Below are 20611 nucleotides of genomic sequence, written 5' to 3' on the forward strand. Positions count from 1 at the left end.
GATCAAGAATGCCTTTACGACGACGAGGGCAGTATCAACGAAGCCGTATAATAGAGCTACGTGCAGGTGGATTTTCCTTTCGCGCTATTGCAGGACGATTTGGCAGGAATGTCTCCACTGTGCATGCGTGCTGGTAGCAGTGGTCACGACGGGAAGGTACGCTCGCAAGGAGACCGGGCTACGGACGTCACCATGGCACCACCGAGAGGGAAACCCGCCGCATTCGGCGTATGGTTGTGGTGCAGCGGACTGCGTCCGCAGTAGCAATTCCAGTGGCAGTTGGCACCATAGTGACGCAACGAACTGTCTGTAATGGGTTGCTTGAAGGACAGCTCCGAGCCAGATACCCTGCGGCGTGCATTCCACTTACCCTGAACCATCGCCGTCTGCGACTTCTGTGGTATCAAGCGAGAGCTCGTTGGAGGATGTAGTGGAGGTCCGTTGTGTTTTCCTATCAAAGCCGGTTCTGCCTTGGTGCCAGTGATGGCCGTGTGTTGGCTAGTAGGAGGCCAGGTGAGCGTCTGCATTCCACCTATCTGCGGGGTCCACACAATATAGCTATACCGGGACTTTTGGTCTCGGGAGCAATTTTCTATGACATCATGAGCACTCCCGTGGTTATCTCAATCCCCTGACTGCATATATATAGGTCCGTCTGGATATTCGACCTTTCGTGCTGCAATTTATGAACAGCATTCCTGGAGGTGTTTGCCAACAGTATAATGTACGCCCCCATGCCACTGTTATAACTCAACCTGCTCTAGTCGACATGTTGCCTTGGCTGCTTGATCTCTGATCTGTCCCCAATCGAGCATGTATGGAATATCATTCGACGACGTCCGGCTCCTTGGCTGAATGGTTAGCGTGCTGGCCTTTGGTCTCAGAGGTCCCGGGTTTGATTCCAGGCAAGGTCGGGAATTTTAACAATAATTGGTTAACTTCTCTGGCACGGGGGCTGGGTGTATTTGTCGTTTCATCCTCATCATGACGCGCGGGTTGCCTACGGGTGTCAGATCAAAAGACCTGTATCTGGCGAGCCGAACTTGTCCTTGGACACTCCCGGCAGTAAAAGCCATGCGCCATTTCATTTCATTGGACGACAACACCAGCGTCATCCACAACCGGCATTTACCGTCCCTGTATTAACCGACCAAGTGCAACAGGCATGGAACTCCTTTCCACAAGCTGACATCCGGCACCTGTACGACACAATGCATGCACGTTTGCATGCTTGCATTCGACAGTCAAGCGATTACACCGGTTACAAATGGACCAGCATGTAATATTTGCGATGGCTTTTCTCTTCTACCTTTAATCATTGAAATATGTCACCTCGACAAATATATTGACAAAAAATCCATATTCTACATTTCTTTATCTATGATGTGTGGATATATATTTACACCAGTGTATTATTATTTTACATCGTTATGCCCCACATAGGAGCTCGTTTGAACCAGCTTAGCTGATGTCTTCGCCTTCTTCTCCTCCCAAAATCTCTTCATCCTCTCACTGAGCTTCTTCCTTCGTTCTTCTGTCCAAGTTATAATGGCTCTAGTGTTGGTATTTTTTTTTTTTCAAACTGGTGATTGTCAGTTTTGATTCCGAATCTATATATGTCCTGTGCAATGTCTTCCGAGATGTTGATTTCCTGTATATCTGTTTCAGTTTCACGAAGCCAGCTTTTCTTGGTTTTAGATGAAAGGGCGAGGCTGAAGAATTCTTTTAGTTAGTCCGTTACTGATCATTCTGATAATGTGTCCACAAAATTTCAAGCGTCTTTTCCGAAAAATGTGAAATAATTTTGAGAATGACAATATATTTCCTGGGATTATTTTTCCTCCATATTTCCTCTATACAGACTGGGCCCAAAATTCTTAAAATCTTCTTTTCCTATTTCTCTATGTCTTTGTTTAGACACCCACCACCAATTATTAAGGTGTCTGGTTCCATGGCTAAAAGTTTAGCGTACTGGCCTTTGGTCACAGGGGTCCCCGGTTCTATTCCCGGCAGGGCCGGGAATTTTAACCATCATTGGTTAATTTCCCTGGCACGGGGGCTGGGTGTATGTGTTGTATTCAATATCATTTCATCCTCATCACGACGCGCAGGTCATCTACGGGCGTCAAATCAAGAGACCTGTACCTGGTGAGCCGAACCCGTCCTGCGATCTCCCGTCACTAAAAGCCATACGCCATTTCATTTCAATGATTAAGGTTTATTATTATTATTATTATTATTATTATTATTATTATTATTATTATTATTATTATTATTATTATTATTATTATTATTATTATTATTATTATTATTATTATTATTATTATTATTATTATACAGGGAGTGTTTAATTTTAAGTCTAGTAATAATTTGTTTGAGTTTAAGGTAAAAATTTCTGAAACTTGCTCGAAAATCACACCGTCCTTCTTGACGAAGTTCCGATACACGCTCACCAAACATAATCCGGCCAGCCTTTTCTCTCCTATACCGCTCCTAAGTCAGGCCTTTATTCTACGGTAGCCGTGGCAGATGAAATCCCGTTAAAAATTGAGAGTGTTTGCCTTATGACAGGGATAAAACTTTGGTTTTGTTGGAAAGGTTAGTTACTTCAATATCCTTTAATCTTCCCTCAGTAAGGGGGACCAGAGGTGGTCAAATTCAAAAAATAACGATATGCCATTTTACTACTAAAAATTAACTTGAACATTACTCTTCAAGGCAAACTTTAATTTATCATTCTACTCGCCCTAGAAGTGGAGTTATTGATGTTTCTATACGTGCTTGCAGAGGAAGTGGGCAGCCGGCACAGTAATGCTTATCCTCGCCGCTAAATGGGGCTTCATTCATTACACTCCTAATCCGGTCGAATGACTGGAAACAGACTGAGCAATTATTATTGTTATTATTATTATTATTATTATTATTATTATTATTATTATTATTATTATTATTATTATTATTATTATTATTATTATTATTATTATTTCTAGCCTGGTGCAGCCCTTGTTAGGCAGATCCTCCAACAAGGGTGGGTGGCATCTACCGTGTATGGGAATTGCGTGTTTTTGTAGTAGACGATATTGATGTGTGTGAGTTGCACGAATGTCGGAGACAGTACAAATATCCAGTCCCCGAGCCTGAAAAAATTACCATTTTGTGGTTAAAATCTCTGAACCGGCCTGGAATCGACCTCGCACCCTCTGAACCGAAGTCGACTACGCTGACCAATCAGAAAGAAGAGTAAGGGTCATGAAATATGATGGAACAACAGGACAGAAAAGAAGAATAATCCTCTGGGAGGATGAAGAAGAAGATCCTGAAATCCATCCTATAGTGCAGGAATGTATTGATAAAGTTTGGAGGGCATTTCCCGTAAATTAGATTTTTTTTAAATTTAAGGAACATTTTCTCAACAACCACTCAAGATAGCCAGATGAAACTTTTATATAGTGCTCTTTGGGGTAGAAAATACATTTAGAAAGTACGTTTTAACAGCCATTTGACAATATGTTCAGTAGTGTATAAGTAACTTAATTAAATATAGCATTTTTTTCAAAAAATTAGGGTTGGTAACAAAACAATATTTAAGGGAAACTATAAAATATATTAAAATATCCCCCCCGTTCGGACTGCAAGACTGAACCACTGTATTTCTTGACTAATTTTCAAATTAATAGAAGTAATAGTTTTCCCATAAATGTTCCTTAAATTTCATCATTTTAACATGGGCAGCATAGGCAATTCCGGCTCCCCTTAAATAATTTCCTTCCACTCCACAACTTATACTTCAGGTCCAGTTCTGCCACGATATCAATCAACTCAAAAACACTATGAAGGATTCTACCTTTCTTACATTCCTGCTACTAGTTTTGAGCATGTAAGAAGGATGTAGTTTTGTTAAGGAAGAAGTTGGCGTATTTATTTTTTACGAAAATCGAGTATTTAACGATCTAAGAGAATCAGTATATGGTAGGCTATAATTAATGAACGTCTCCAGTATTCGTTATCACAGTGTAATCAGAAAGTATTACACTTGTGTTTATAGGGCACTACAGTCCAGGTTATAAATAATTTTACTCACGCAGGTTGAAATGGTAGTTTAAGGGAAGGTGCCTAAAATTTCATTTATAATTACCTACTCTATTTGTCCTATCGAAATATACTACATAAATATGTTATAGAGAATGCGATTTCCGATAATTTTACTTACCGACTATGATAATAGAACTCATGAATTTAGACTTCTGTTGCTTAGTCCGTAACAACGCCGAGCATTGCCAACATGGAAATATTAACTGGCGATGGTGTGTCGTGATTGATTTAAGGTGTAAAACTGCGTGGTCATCGGTCCAAATCGACGACTAAAATTGTGAAGATGATCAAAAAATATAGAAGTCATAAAAGAACGATCGGTTGAAGAATAAGACGAAAGGGAGTCATGAAAGAAGAAAGAAAGACTACATTTACATTTGATCCCTTGTGACTACTCCTACCACTACTCTTATACCTTCATCTCTTTCACACAATATACATAACATTTGTTTGAGCGCCAGTTGATTTTTAAGAGAAAACAAGAAAATTTGGTAGACCATGCCTCTTATCTCAATTATCTCAAGGCGCGTGGTGATAATATGGCAATATACAGGGATATGGATCATGACAGTGTTAGATTACGGTTGCATTTCCACAACTGAGGATTGTACTTGGGAATAGAATCACTTATTATAATAAAAATAAAACTGAGTTTATGACTATAATTTACGTCACAATGAACAAGCATTGCCGTATTTTAATTTAACAAATATATATATTGTGAGATTTGCTGTTACAATCAAAAATAAAATTTAATCTAAACAAAGAAAGCTATTGGCATGAACTTGATGTGAAATATGATATCGCCGCTGATTACATTCTTCTTCATGTTATTAATACATAACATGTCTAATGCTTTAATTACCTGATGTCTGCACACACAGCTGTTGAACTTGAATTTCCTGGAAAAACCAATGAGCTGAAGTCGGGAGCCGTCTGCTGTTTTCTTCTTATGTAACCGGGAATTGACCTACATTCCCCGTGCGAGTGTAGTAAGCTCCAATGTAGTTACGTCCACTCAATAGATTGTAAGAAATTGGAAAATATTATTGAAACACCTTGTGAAATCCATTCTCACAAATAAATGATGTTTCACTATCAGCATAGTACCAGTCTTTACTCGGATCCAACCACCACGTGTAGACCTCTTCGATGATTCCAAGACCTCTTCAAACACACCTCTTAGCTCCGACCACCACTCTAATACCACTGACCATCACTCTTCCTTCACTTCTTCTTACCACTTCTTCCTTCCACCACCGTTGCATCGACTTTTATAACCTCGTGATGACCACTCCTCTCCCTACTCTCTGGTCATCCCTTCCATCTCAACATACAGTAGCTGGCGAATACAGACACTTGGTCGAAATCACGTGCCCATGCACTGATGTCATCAGTCATGTGTCGTATTAGCTTGACCACGCGAACTACCGATGATTACCCTGCATGTGTCAGCGGAAAACCTACTTGCTCAATACATTCTCGGTTAAACATAGCCTCGATTGCAAAATACTATGCCAGCTCATCTGGACAGAGTTACAAGCCACAGCAAGACTATTTGAAACCCACAAATCTCACTTATTAACATACAGAATAATTACAAACCAAATTCCCTTATCCAATGATTAAATAATATAATATGCGTGATACCTAATTATTACAGTCTAAACAGAACATAAAATTTAATGAATTTTAATAATAATAATTTAATAATAATAATAATAATAATAATAATAATAATAATAATAATAATAATAATAATAATAATAATAATTACTGAATGGAATCTGTAACCCTGTTGTACGGTTACACCCTTTATCACAGAGTGGGAAGAAAACTAAATGTGAAGGCTTATAATATCGAAAGCTCATGAAATTGATCAAAAGCGAATTTACATTGGCCATTGTTTGTTGTGATGTGCTTTGTCCGTTCTACTGCCGCTCTTCATTTCTGATGGATGGGATTATTACTGAATTCTGAGTAAAACATCCAACCTGAATATTGGCTGAAAGTATCTGGGAAGTTAGGTAATTTCAATTTTTAGAGTCCCATTCCTCTTTTTCATGAAGTTTCTGATAGTACACTGGTTCATCACAGTCTTCTAGCTATTCGATGCCTACTCTAAGGCGCTGATTGAAAAGAGCAATGTGCACACTTCGCGAAATACGACAGAGGAGTGTTCACGGCTGTTTGCGGCCTGATCATACCAGCTATGGAAATTTGGACTGTTAGAACGACAACGTAGTACTGTGCGTTGACATTAAGAAAATGTGCCGTTTTTCCTTTGATCGAGCACTTCATGTGATGGAATTGCTTTTAATCGCGACATTTCAGTCGGTTAATATTGTGTTCTGACAAGAATACATCACGTGATTGTAATGACTAATGTCGAGTTTAGTTTAATATTTGTCTTTGTGTGTTACAGCATGAGGGGAATAAGGATGGGTGGATTTTAATGGAATTGGTATTACAGTTTCAAAAATTTCGAGTAGGGTCATAGCTATACCTTGTCCAAAATTCACAATTGACGTGAATAATAAAACTCGATGTATCTCTAATCATGACGTGCTGTGTGATCGTCGCGTCAACGAAGGGAACTTCTGCTGGTTATTATATAATGAACAGTAGTATTTAAAATCTTACTGAACTGTTATTAATATATGTACTTCACCGTTATTGTTCTGATATGTAGTTGTTATTATACAATGAACAGTAGTTTTTAAAAACTTACTGAACTGTTATAAATATATGTACTTCACCGTTATTGTTCTGATTTGTAGATATTGTTATTTAATGAACAGTAGTTTTTAAAACTTACTGAACTGTTATTAATATATGTACTTCATCGGTATTGTTCTGATATGTAGTTGTTATTATACAATGAACAGTAGTTTTTAAAACTTTCTGAACTGTTATTAATATATGTACTTCACCGTTATCGTTCTGATATGTAGATGTTATTATACAATGAACAGTAGTTTTTAAAACTTACTGAACTGTTATTAATATATGTACTTCACCGTTATTGTTCTGATTTGTAGATATTGTTATTTAATGAACAGTAGTTTTTAAAACTTACTGAACTGTTATTAATATATGTACTTCATCGTTATTGTTCTGATATGTAGACGTCTTAACTGAATTTCTTCTATTTTCAGAATTACGTGCCAGCTATCAAAACTATATCTCAAATAGGGTACGGAGTGTCGTTAGTATCACTCGTAATCGCTTTCTGCATCCTAGCGACAATCAAGTAAGTATCCAGAATAAGTTAGTTATAGGATTCCTTAACTGATACTAGACTACACTCTATAAAACTGTACATTGATTATTACAGTGCAGTGTTTCTCATCCGTTGAACACGAGGACCCTATTAATGACTGATCCTCAAATGGCAATACCCTTTAATTTTCTCTGCTGGTAGTACTAAAAAAAAGGAGCGCCTCATTCCTAGGTGAATGCAGAATGGCTAATCTATATCATTTCATTTTGAAATTCCTTAGTAAATTGGGAGTGCAGCATTACATTTTATACCGAATGAAAATAATGTCAAGACTGAAATTATTCGAAAGTGAATGCATTACATTTTTCTTCAGTACCGGTATTGCTTGAGAAATGAACAAATGCATCAAAGATCCAAACATTTAATTTAATTAAACAATTTTAATGTACGTAGTCTCCGAGAAAATATATCCTATTTTGTCAAATTTCTGTACAGCCACGCATTAGTGGAACAGCATAATCTTTCGTCTTAGAGCAGAATTAGTTATAGTTATATCTTAAAGTCAGGTTTTAGGAAATATATGTTATGAAACAGGGATGGCACGAACAATATTCTGGAAATCACACCCAGTGCCAATTACTGTGGGTGTCAGTATGTCGGAGATTTCATTAAAAATAACTACATTTTACGAGATTCGCTGGAACGTGTTAATGAGAAGAAGCTGAACAATAATAATAATTTCGTGGGGCTATTTCTAGCCGAACGTAGCTCTTGTAAGGCATACCCTCCGATGAGGGTGGGTGGCACCTGTCATGTGTACTGAAGATAACTGCGTGTTATTGTGGTGTAGGATAGTGTTATGTGTTGTGTGTGAGTTGCAGGGCTGTTGAGGACAGCACAAATACCCAGCCCCCAGGCCATTGGAATTAACCAATGAAGGTTAAAATCCCCGACCCACCGGGGAATCTAACTCGGAACCCTCTGAACTGTAGGCCGGTACGCTGACTATTCAGCCAACGAGTCGGACAAGCTGAACAATGATATGAAATTAGTAATGTATTTATTGTTGGTAATAGCCATACCAGTATGAAATAAAATTAAAACGTTAAGAAATGCATGAAACCGTTTCTAATTACATGATAGGATGAAAGGGAAATTCTTGTAGATATTGTAAATGTTACAATCCTTCACACATTCTGTACTTCGCACCAGGACGACGATGTCAGAGATTTGTAACCATAATGTGATTCATTTTTAAGGCTTGCCGAACTTCAGCTTGCAGTTTTCTCTGTCGATTCTAGTCTGGAAGCCCATGCATCTTTATAACGAACACAATAGCTTACAAAGCACCTGTCATGAGTTCTCCTCCTATCTCCGTTGGGTTAATAAAAGTCTCGGGAACAGCAGTTTGTCTTCATAGACACTTGTGCTTGTAGTCAAACAGCGAGTTGAGTAGTGTTTTCACTGGCTTCTCATAAAAATTATCAGTTGTTCTTTCCCAGTTCGTGAATGTTGGATTTGGATATGAAACGTCAAATTCCAGTAGTTTCCACGTAAATCTGGATGTTTCGTGGATACGATCCCATTGCCAGTGTGTGGTGAAGATAGCGGGTTCAAACCCGGCAGAGGTAGTCGGATTTTTGAAGGGCGGAAAAAAGTCCATTCGACACTCCATGTCGTACAATGTCGGCATGTAAAAGATCTCTGGTGACACATTTGGTGTTTACCCGACAAAATTAATTAAATCTCAGCCATAGACGCCCAAGAGAGTTTCGGTTTACTTGGTCTGCCATCTAGTGGGGGCCTAGAGTAAAACGGAACGTCGAAATTGACGAGCAGACAGCCAGATGGCGTCAAATTGAAATGTCTGCACACGGTAGCTGAGGCCATACGATTATTATTATTATTATTACCTTATTTATGTTGATCCGACACAGATAGGGCTTATGGCTACGATGGGAGAGGAAAGGGATAGGAGTGGGAAGGCAACGGCCGTGGCTTCAATTAAGTTACTGCACCAGTATTTGCCTGGTGTGAAAATGCGAAACCACAGAAACCATCTTCTGAGCTGCCGACAATGGGGCTCGAACCCACTATGTCCATAATGCAGGCTGTTGGCTGAGTGTTCCAAACAGCGCAGCCACTTGCTCCGTCATCACTGAATAACAGGAATGTACAATTATTAAATAACTAAACTTCTAGCTCAGTGAATGGGAAACTACTCTACCAGCCCCTTCCCTGCTACCATAATACATCAACACAGTACACGACATATACGAGCAGACACTTACCTCACTTACCACTCTTCATAAATTGCCGTGGATGGACTGGAACGAACTAAAACAGTTCGGAGCTGGAACTGGGCGTAGACAAAAGGGGAGCGAAAGGACAGAAAGGCAAGAACCCGTAACCCCCAACAAAGAAACTGGAGTATATTATAAACACACATAATATTAAAATGTAAAAAAAAAATGTGGGGCTGCATTAAAATTTACTTACATAACTGCAGAATGTTGGAACATCAAGTAGTATCCCGTTCAATGACATAGTAAGTTTCGTGTAACACGGCGACAGTACACACGATCGCACTACTCACTTCCGTATGACCACATAAAATTACAAATTCGTTTCCGAAAAATAACGTTATAGAAGGAATCAGAAAATGAAACCACGAAAGGGATAGTACAGTCGCGCTAATACGGACCGCGCACATCTCAACAGTGAGCATCCGTGCTCCAAGCGAGCGTCCATTCGATGCTAGCGCGTCACAACAACAATGCCAAAGCACAGCCTCCCAAAGGAGCAGAAGTAAAGGAAAAAAAAAAAACATGTTGCCACAGTTACAAAAACAAAAACTAATCGGCGACAATGGAGCAGATAACGGCCTAGAAACATAAAATAGCACACCACACATGGCCCAAACCGGCCAACTAAAACGAAAAATAAAATAAAAAGAAAGAAATATTAAAATTAAAATCACAAGATACGGAGAGTACTATAGACCGCACACAAGCAGACAGCACAGGCAAGCACACACACACACACACACACACACACGTATGAACAAGAAGAGAGACCCAATATAAAATCGACCCAGATCAGGCCAGAGTGTCAAGACGCGACGTATACTTTCGCACAGGATAGCGACGGATATCATGGGCTCACGAGCTTGGTTCGAACACCACAGATACAATGCTGGACCGCCGCAAAAATAGGCAAGGCTGATCCAAATATAATCGTAGCAATCACAACATTCGTCGACCCGCTACATGGGACATCCAAATTGCATCACGTGGACAAACATGGATTAAACCCCGTAGCGTCAAATCACATAATATACCAATGCTCAGCCATGATTCCAAACGATGAGTAAACAGAAGTGCATGGTCTCAAAACCCACAAACACACACAGGCCCAAACAAACAGATAGGTAAATACCACTCTCCGTTCTCGCGCGTGTGTACACAAAGAAAAATTTAAAATACACACAAAATGAATTAATTAAGAGCCTGCAAAGACAGGTGGTAAACGACTACCGAAATACAATCATACAGAACAGTTCTTGTAACTGGCATGTAAAATGAAATAAAATGAATGAATACCTGGAAGCAGCAATCAGGAGTCTCGAAATATTTACCTCAAGCAAAATAATAACTCCCAGAAGAGACCCGAGCCTTGAAACAAGTAAATCCACGATAATAGCAATTCGTAGATCAAGAAACACATTTTAAATCTCAGATTGTTTCCCTCCATTGTTGGTGTCACGAGCAGACCAACTTAACACTCGGAGAGTGACAGACAGACTGTGTCAAAGAGACTGATTATAAGCACAGATGGCTAGAGTGCCATCTTCAATGAGAAACTTTACGTTTCACGTCACATTCGGGTAATGTTATCGCTAATGGCGACAACGACAGTCAAGGAGAAGTAGGAATAAAGGAAGTGCACCACCAAGGCAGGCACACTACCTCACTCCTCATTTCCCTAGTATGCCTCTTCAGTGGCACCTAGGCTATCAATAACAGCTGTTGGTGGACCTGTAGAGGATCAAACCAGCCTTCGGGATGAATACCCAACGTGCATACATCCAGTCTAAACTATAATCAAAAGATAGAAGTTTGACACTTCAAGGAATAAAGTTACTGCTATAGGAAAAGGAAGAGGAATGAGCAAAGGATGGCTTTAAAATGAATCCACCCCCCCCCCCCCTCAAATGCTCGTGGAAAAAAGAGAACAAGAATTGTCGCGAGGAGATCAGATAGGAAGAGAAAACGCCAGAATCCATGCACAAATAAGTGGAAGCGGCACTAGACTCAAGTGGAGGCCCGTAGTCACCAAACCAAGAGCAGAGCTCCTAGGATCTGAACACCGTCAATGTATCCATCCACCTCCCACAAGAGGTAACCATATTATCAAGAGATGATTAAACCTACGAACCTTTTTCTAGTTAATGTAACAAATGCTATGCAGCTCAAACCATGGACACCGATTGGCGTGTGAAGACATGGTAAGTTCATTTAAAACCTAAATAGGTCAGGAACAGAACGAAAAAAATATTTTTCAATCAATCAATCAATCAATCAATCAATCAATCAATCAATCAATCAATCAATCAATCAATCAATCAATCAATCAATCAATCAATCAATCAATCAATCAATCAATCAATCAATCAATCAATCAATCAATCAATCAATCGATCGATCAATCAATCAATCAATCACTCAATCAATCAATCAATCAATCAATCAATCAATCGATCAATCAATCAATCAATGATCTGCATTTAGGGCGGTCACCCAGGTGGCAGATTTCCTATCAATTGTTTACCTAGCTTTTTCTCAAATAGTTTCAACGAACTTGGAAATTTATCGAACATTTCCCTTGATAATTTATTCCAATCCCTTACTCCTCGTCCTATAAATTAATCTTTGCCCCAATATGTCCTTTTGCATTCCAACTTTATCTTGATATTATGATCTTTCCAAGATATCCTTCTACTTATATCATTCCACGTCAACTCACCCTTCACAGCTCGAAACATACCACATAGTCGAAGAGCTCGTCTCCTTACTCCCAAGTCTTTCCAGCCAAAAGTTTGCAGCATTTTAGTAACACTACTGTTTTGTCGGAAAACACCCAGAACAAATCGTACTACTTTCCTTTGAAATTTTTCCAGTTCTCGTATCAAGTAGAACTGGTGAGTGTCCCACACACAGAGCCCTGCACGGACGACGACATCCGCGAAAGTGTCTTGGCAGATGCAAACTGTATGTCAGTACGGATAATTTCACTGTTGATTTCTAAATAATGAAGTTTATTGATTTTCACTCAGGTAAACTCTAATTTTTGCTTGTGGTTAGGTGACCCTTGAAAGTGGTGAAGAGCCTTGGGACCATAAAGCCATAAAGCTGACCTAAGTTTAACTGGCTCCTGCCCGCAGTTAATGGAAGGAAGGAAGAAAGGTCAATGTGTCGGTAGTTGTCGCAGGAGAAAATCCTCCATAAACCTGTGACTGTAGGGGTTCTGGTGTCAGGTATCAGACCTATTGTATTATGTTAACAGATCTATCCGTTTCAATACCTTGGGCGTAACAATACGGTAGTTATATATGTACAGTATCCGCAGATAACCATTCGCGGATGCGGATGCGTGTGCGGATGAAGGAAGTGCGGATGCGGAGCGGATGCTGATAATATTTTGTATATCCGCCCATGGCGCCACCCATACATTGGAGCCACATTCTAACTGTGATCTGACCGGAGACTTATACACCCTCTCCTTTACATCTTTACCACAACCCCTAAGTACTCTCATAATCATGTGAGGAGATCTTTCTTAACTACCTCGTTAATATGATTACCTCAATGAAGATCAAACCTTATATTAACACCTAGGTACTTACATTGTTCCCCATGAGGCACGATCACCTTACCAACACAATAATTAAAACTAAGGGGACATTTCCTCTTGCTGAAACTTACAACTTGACTTTTCATCCTATTTACATCCTTACTATCCATGCCTTGGTCATTAACTTCCTATAGCCCATTCCTTCCGTTCTAGATCGATTTCTAGCTCTCTTATAAATATACGTTTAAAACGTTCGAACGCGGTCCATATAAATGATTGTATAGAGAAGTCCATTGAAGTTCAATTCTAAAACCAACCTATAAATGGCATCTGATCGGCTGATATGGAAATTTACTGTGTTGTTCACTAAGGCCCTGAACATTTTGAACAACAGTGACGGGGGCATGAGTCCATTAAAGGGGATAGTGGGATCTACAACAAGGAGCTTTGGTAGATTATGTTGTCGCAGAATAGCGACAGAGCTTTGTTCATCCATACAAAAATCCATAATTGGAGAGCTTGTTGCACTGGGCAGACTTCATTGTATTTTCCAGCCAGCGAATGCCTATGGCGGGTAAAAATGACGCCAATTCGGATTTACGTCTTTGTTATTTGTTCGTTCAATCTGGAAAAGTGCTATTGTATCTCAAAGTATAATTTTAATATTTTAGCAAGACATCTTGAAATTTAAGAAACAAGAATCTGTTGAAATAAGCTGTATTGGAGGATATTACCTGACAGACATTATAAGAATTAGAAATATTATAGATTTTAATTTCCATAGCTGGCAAGTAATTGCATTATGAATGGTACACTGTAGTTTAAAATTACCCTATAGGAAATCTAATGAATCTTGACGTTCAGTAGTCGAATGTCTTACCGCTTACATGACTCCAATCGTATTTATTTTTCTCAGGACCTAGAGATGTATGGTTATCTATTCTTATACGATTTTATGCTAATCTTAAACTGAAATTACGCACTTTTAACTGTTACTTAAATACCGCAAAAATTGATTTTGTAGGCATGTTTCTCTTAATCACTTATTATCTCTGCAAACCACGTCTGAAAGCAAACATCTCGACGAAGGTCTACAGTCATTGAAATCATTTTACTTAAGAATTACGTCCCCTTTTCTTTGTGCTATGTATTACTACACTCAACACAGTCCATTGTAATCCTCTGATGTATGAGTAAGGGCAGATTACATGTGATTTTCCATTATATAGCTTCTCGTATTGAAAGGAAAATTCGATTTCAGTCAATTAACTGCTACTTTACAGACCTTATATTGTCCAAGATTTCCTAAATACTTAATGCGGCTGTTAACTCGAACTATCCTTAGGATAGATATATGCCGGAATAGTTCCCGCATTTGAGCCCAATAGGAGATGAAAACTCATTCGACTCCACTTAACAGCGGCTAGTTTCACTAGTCTTGAAGTTCTACATTCGGCAGGCGGAGGAGCTGGCCCCCACCATCGTCTGTCCGGAGAATGGTTTACCGTGGTTTTCCATTCTTCTGTACTAAGGCAAATGCCGGAACGATCCCTGGCCGCATTCACCTCAACTTCTCTGCAAACCCCATCACCGTTACAAATCTCTCTGGCCTAAGAGACGGCGTTACCGTCTACGAGGCCCGCCGTTCTCTGCCTAAAAATGGATTTGTCAAAAATTTAATTACTGAAAATTTTCAATATTTTCTCAATTTCAGGAAACTGCGATGCCCTCGAAACATGCTCCATATGCACCTGTTCGTCTCGTTCATCATGCGTGCATTCATGGCTATTCTCAAAGACTTACTCTTCGTTATGGGTGTGGGACTACTGTCCGATATATCAGTGAAGAATGATGGATCCTACTTCAATAGTGAAGAGGAGGTGAGTACATTAATTGTTTATTTATCATTATGGATATTAATTTTTTTCTTAATAAATGTCCTCAGTTCTTTTGAGATTGAGTGTACTCCATTATTCCTTGATAGGATTAGTTATATACTTGTCACCAAAGGCTACTTTTAGATTCTGCAATCCATTCAAAGAAGGCATCTTTCAGCTGTAGTGATTTTAGGTGATACGAACTAGAAAGTAAATCTATTTATACTGAATGGAAGAAATTTCTCTTCTAATGAGTAAGAAAGGTATGCAATGGATTTAAAAATGGTTTTATTGCAAAAATGCATTTTCGTCACCCCTCGAATTCAATTTTTCGTCCACCAAGATATTAGATACCTGACTATTTTGTTTTCATTTCCGACTAAAAACTGAGCACCATGAAGTTCTATTTTGATGAATTTTATAAATGTATACACAGAATACTTCTAACTGCAATGTTATCCTCGTTACGCTACTCACTTGTCCTATTTCTACCGCTACTCAGTGACCGCAAAATATAAGGCAAACATTATTATGGGTTCGTAAATGGGGATTACATCACTATTTTAAACATTCGCATAGATTAGAAATATTAATTTGTATTTTCATGAAATATATTATCAACTAGCAAATATGCCCGCGCGTTGCTGCGGTATTCTACACTGTATACGGATTTCTCCGTAAATTATTGTAAAGGCAGTGAGTAAGATTATATTAAATTGCATGCCTCTTAGCGCTATCATAGGAACAAAACAGGGAGGACGGGAAATGTTGTTTTATGAGTAAGTTAGACATTGGGGAAGTTTTGAGGGTATTGGCAGGCCGCGTTTCCTACTGCCAATCACAATCGAGTTCCGGAGTTGCACTATAACGACAGGCTCACTTGGCAACTGCCATTCACAATAGAAATGTAGAGTTTTCATTATAAAGACAGGCCCTTTTTCGTAATGCAAGCCACAGTCAAGTTCAAAGATTTGATTATAACCGAGATGTGCAGCGCTATCTAACGTATCAACAATCGAGACACGACAATAAGTCATAGGACCAAAGTCGTTGATCTCTCCAAATAGAACGGTGATTATGCTATCTGTTTTGATAAACGACTTACACTTCAGCCACCAATTATCCCGAAGGAAGGTCTGCATCGTCATTAAAATTGCTTCCATATTTCGGTGTTTTCCGGGCTTGGAATTTTTCTTCAAAGAGTGTCCATGTTTCGATATTAACACTCGCATACATACTGAGTAGTTAAGGAAGAAAGTCATACATTTAAGAAAGTTGAAATCAATAGAAAGTACGATTATAACTGAGGACGGCCGTATAGGACAAATATGTAAATACCAAGTGGATGTATTGGAAAATAAACGTACCTCAATAAATTATGTGCCTTTGCTGGCAGGACCTAGTGTTTACAGTGCACTATCTCTTCTGGTATGGGCTAGAGCAATTTTGTTACTTTCATTGATCTTAGCTTTATTCTTGGCTTTGACAAAATGAAAATGACTGAGGTATGAGTGATGCTAGTAGTACCATTCCTTCTGCAACCAGTCCCTGCTATGGATGGTGTGAAAAATATTGCTCATAGGGTCAGTTGGTGCATGCATTTCAGTGGGCTTGGCAGACTGATATATAATAGCAGCTTCTGGCTCGGTGGGGAAAGCAACGGGAAACTACTTCACTCCTAATTTCCGTAGTACGCCTATTCAGTGATGCCTAGGCCATGTATCACAGCTGATGGCGGAGCTGTTGAGGATCCAGCCAGCCTTCGGGCTGAGGACTAAACATAAACAATAAATTATGATGGTATGTGTTACGGATATAAGAAAGCGGTAACAGAGGAGAAATTTAGGCGCAGGGATTCTTAGTTAAACAAATAAGAAGATGACTTATGGTGTTATTACTTAAGCAATTCGAGGACGGTTATAACCTCCAACGATATTCCTCCAATATCCCGCAGAATGGCCGATTGATGTCTCTCTTGTTTCTACCCAAGGAACAACCACGTGTTTACAGGAATGATGACAAAAATGGCAATACGCTACTTCCCTGCTGGCAAGCAGTCAGAGATGTTGCCATGGTAACCTGTAGGTTCGTTGTCGGTCTCTTGGTCACTCAATGCAGAGTATGATACCCGCAGAAAATAGTAATATTCTCCGTCATTTGAAGAGTAAGCTAAATTATGAACATAACAAAAGTTGTTTATAATGAAGAGACGTTTCACATACAGTCCACGGATATTACATCAAATCAATAGTATAAGAAAAAGTTGATGAAAAATGTTCTGGTTTTCCTGCAAATACCCGTCTCTTCAAAGATTTTAAAATCATATGCATATCCAGACTTCCCCGTAATGATTATTCTCTATATATGGCGTTTGGTCGAGATGTATCCGCCCATTTTCCGTTATCGTGGAACGAACAGACAAACAGACACTAAAAATAAAAACCACCGATTCGGTCTTGAGTTGACCTAAATCCGTTTGTTTTGCCAAAAATTGGCGGACCCTCTACAACTTTTTTCACACCATCCATAGCAAGGACTGGTTGCAGAAGGAATGGCATTACTAGCATCAATCATACCTCAGTCACTTTCATTTTGTCAAAGCCAAGAATAAAGCTAAGTCAGATCAATGAAAGCAACAAAATTGCTCTAGCCCATACCAGAAGACATAGTGCATAGCCAGGCCCCATGGCACTACAGCTCTTGATGTGCCTTGGCCTACCAAGCGACCGCTGCTCAGTCCAAAGGCCTTCAGATTACGAGGTGTCGTGTGGTGAGCACGACGAATCCTCTCGGCCGTTAATCTTGGTTTTCTAGACCGGGGCCGCTATCTCAATGGCTCCTCAATTCTAATCACGTAGGCTGAGTGGACCTCGAACCAGCCCTCAGGTCCAGGTAAAAATCCCCGACCTGGCCGAACGCGGGTCCTCCGTGTAAGAGGCAGGCACGCTACCCCTACACCACGGGACAACTTTATTTATATTGAGATCACTTGAACACAAATAACGTACGGTACGTACGTATTGGAAACAACTATCACTCACAATCACTCATTCAGTTAGTGCTTAAAATATTTATATGAATTAATATTACTTCTATAATGCGAATGATTACTATATGCAAGAAATGGTATATATTTTTTTAATTGATCAACAAAAGTAAATTTTCAGAAGTCGATCAGAGAATGTGTCACTTGTTTATAATCCCTATTACTCAAACCACACTTATGATATTTATTTATTTATTTATTTATTTATTTATTTATTTATTTATTTATTTATTTATTTATTTATTTATTTATTTATTTATTTATTTATTTATTTATTTATTTATTTATTTGTGACATGAATGAAGAATTCTTCGAAATGGCAAAACAATGCAACAACCCCCTCGGCGCGTACAACACAAGCTTTGCTTCAGCGTGTTCGATGAGAGGTATGGAAGCCACCACACAGTCCACATCTTGCACCATGCGTTTTCCGTATTTTCGTTAAGCTGAAACATCTGTGGGGGGAAGAAGGTACTCTAACTATGAGGAAGTTCACAAGAGGTTTACGAATGGCTCCGTGATCAAAGAGCGGATTTCTATCGTCGAGGAATTGAACGATAAGTAGAACGTTGAGACAGTTGTTTACAGAGACTCAGTAACTATGTTGAAAAATAGCGTCATTTATCTGTGTAGCTTTGTAGTGTAGTGCAGCTTTCAATAAAAGTTGGCCTGCCAAAATAATTTGTACCTTACTTTTTCGGGACCCTCGTGTCAACAGAATTACCTGTTAGCGATGTGATTTATTGGGAGATGACTAATGTTTATTGTTCATTACTTTGTTCAGGAGAACTGGAAATGTAAACTTTTCACAACACTGTGGCAATACTTCATCATGGCCAACTACTCGTGGATCCTGATGGAGGGACTGTACCTGCACAATCTTATATTCCTCGCACTCTTCACCGACTCCAGTGCTATAACTCTCTACGTAGCTCTAGGCTGGGGTAAGAATTCTCAATTAATAATTGCTCTTGTATATGCCCAGTAGCATTACGTAAGGAAATGGGCGCTCCTCAACGAATGTTTATCAATTCTACAAGGTGTTTTGAAATTATATTTAAGGATATAAGGAAAGCGGTATCATTACAAAGTTAAAATACATCGCCCGTAAGGAACTATTTAACAACGTTTTATTTTTACATGTTATAAACAAATATGTTAGCTTAGTTCTGATATAATGAACTTTGATAGAAAGGGCACTGTTTGAAAATAAGAAATTTTTAAACGACCCAAAATTGTTTGCAAATTTCCACATTATTTTCCAAATACCCTCGTAAATTATCCAGTATGCTCATTTTTATAGTTTCAGAATATATGGGGTACTCTTATAAAGGATTCCTGAAAATGTACTAATGATGTCAGTAATAGTTCCTGAGATAATGTTCCTTTTGCAGGAAAAAATAAAATTTACGGTAAATCATCTTCAAAGCTTCAACATATTTACCTGACAAAATTAATTAAATCTCAGCCATAGACGCCCAAGAGAGATCCGGTTTACCCTGTCTGCCATCCAGCGGACCTAGAGTAAAACGGAACGTCGAAATTGACGAGCAGACAGCCAGATGGCGTCAAATCGAAATGTCTGCAAACGTAGCTGAGGCCATACGATTATTATTATTAATATTATTAAAGCTTCAACATCAGTGCTTGCATGGTCCATTGCTGGAATTATCAACATACTTTTATAATTCATCTAGAAGCCTTCTATTGGCGACTTTCCTGTTCTTTTTTTTTTTACTTTGAAAGGATTAATGATGCCTTTGATAGGATTTTCACATCACTCACCTTCTTAGGCTCTTCGTATCTGTAGATAGCATAGTATTTCCTGTTCGGAAGCACACGCACAATCTTTGCTAATCCAGAAATTTGCTTTTTTTATGTTGCCCTTGTTGGAGGATTTAACAAGCATCAAACACATTAAGATGAAGCGTATTAATCCCAACAAACACTGTTTTTTGGTTGTCTGTCCTGTCTGACACTATTTACACATTCGTTGGGAATTTAGGAGCATGCTGTTAAATTTAGTAGTTCGTTTTGTAGCATACTGTGTTATTAATGTATTATTAATAAATTATTTTTCAAAGCCACCACTGGTGATAACTTCAATAACTACTGAAGGACTCTTTGCAAATAAAGAAGTGCTTCTAGCTGAAATATTTATACAACATCACTGTGATATTCTGGTTTTACAAGAGATCCATCGAGGACCAATCAACCACAGACCAGTGATAAGTGGGATGAAACTAGTCTTACAGAGACCTCACGACCAATACGGAAGTACTGACTTCACCAAACCAGATCTAAATATTTACTCAACCGCCTTGACTTCCACTAATGACGGAGAAATCTTAATCATTGAGTACCAGTCTTGTACAGTACCATCTGTCTACAAACCACCTAACGTCATCTTTAATTTTGAGGAACCATCTAATTTCCAATCTCAGAGGATTAAAATTGTCATTGGCGACTTCAACTGCCATAGTACTGCTTGAGGATATCTTCATACCAATGCAAACGATG

At 38.9% G+C, this 20611-nt stretch overlaps 1 protein-coding gene across 1 annotated transcript in view; it reads left to right on the forward strand.

The window, feature by feature from the left end:
• LOC136867166 (secretin receptor) overlaps positions 1-20611 on the forward strand; it is a 246156-nt gene that overhangs the window by 166359 nt on the left and 59186 nt on the right. Inside the window, exons 5-7 of the mRNA XM_067144283.2 lie at positions 7251-7345; positions 14883-15048; positions 18876-19035. Coding sequence (XP_067000384.2) covers positions 7251-7345; positions 14883-15048; positions 18876-19035 — 421 coding nt within the window. The remainder of the gene's footprint in view (positions 1-7250; positions 7346-14882; positions 15049-18875; positions 19036-20611) is intronic.

Source organism: Anabrus simplex, chromosome 3 (genome assembly GCF_040414725.1).
Source record: "Anabrus simplex isolate iqAnaSimp1 chromosome 3, ASM4041472v1, whole genome shotgun sequence".
NCBI classification, from domain to species: domain Eukaryota; kingdom Metazoa; phylum Arthropoda; class Insecta; order Orthoptera; family Tettigoniidae; genus Anabrus; species Anabrus simplex.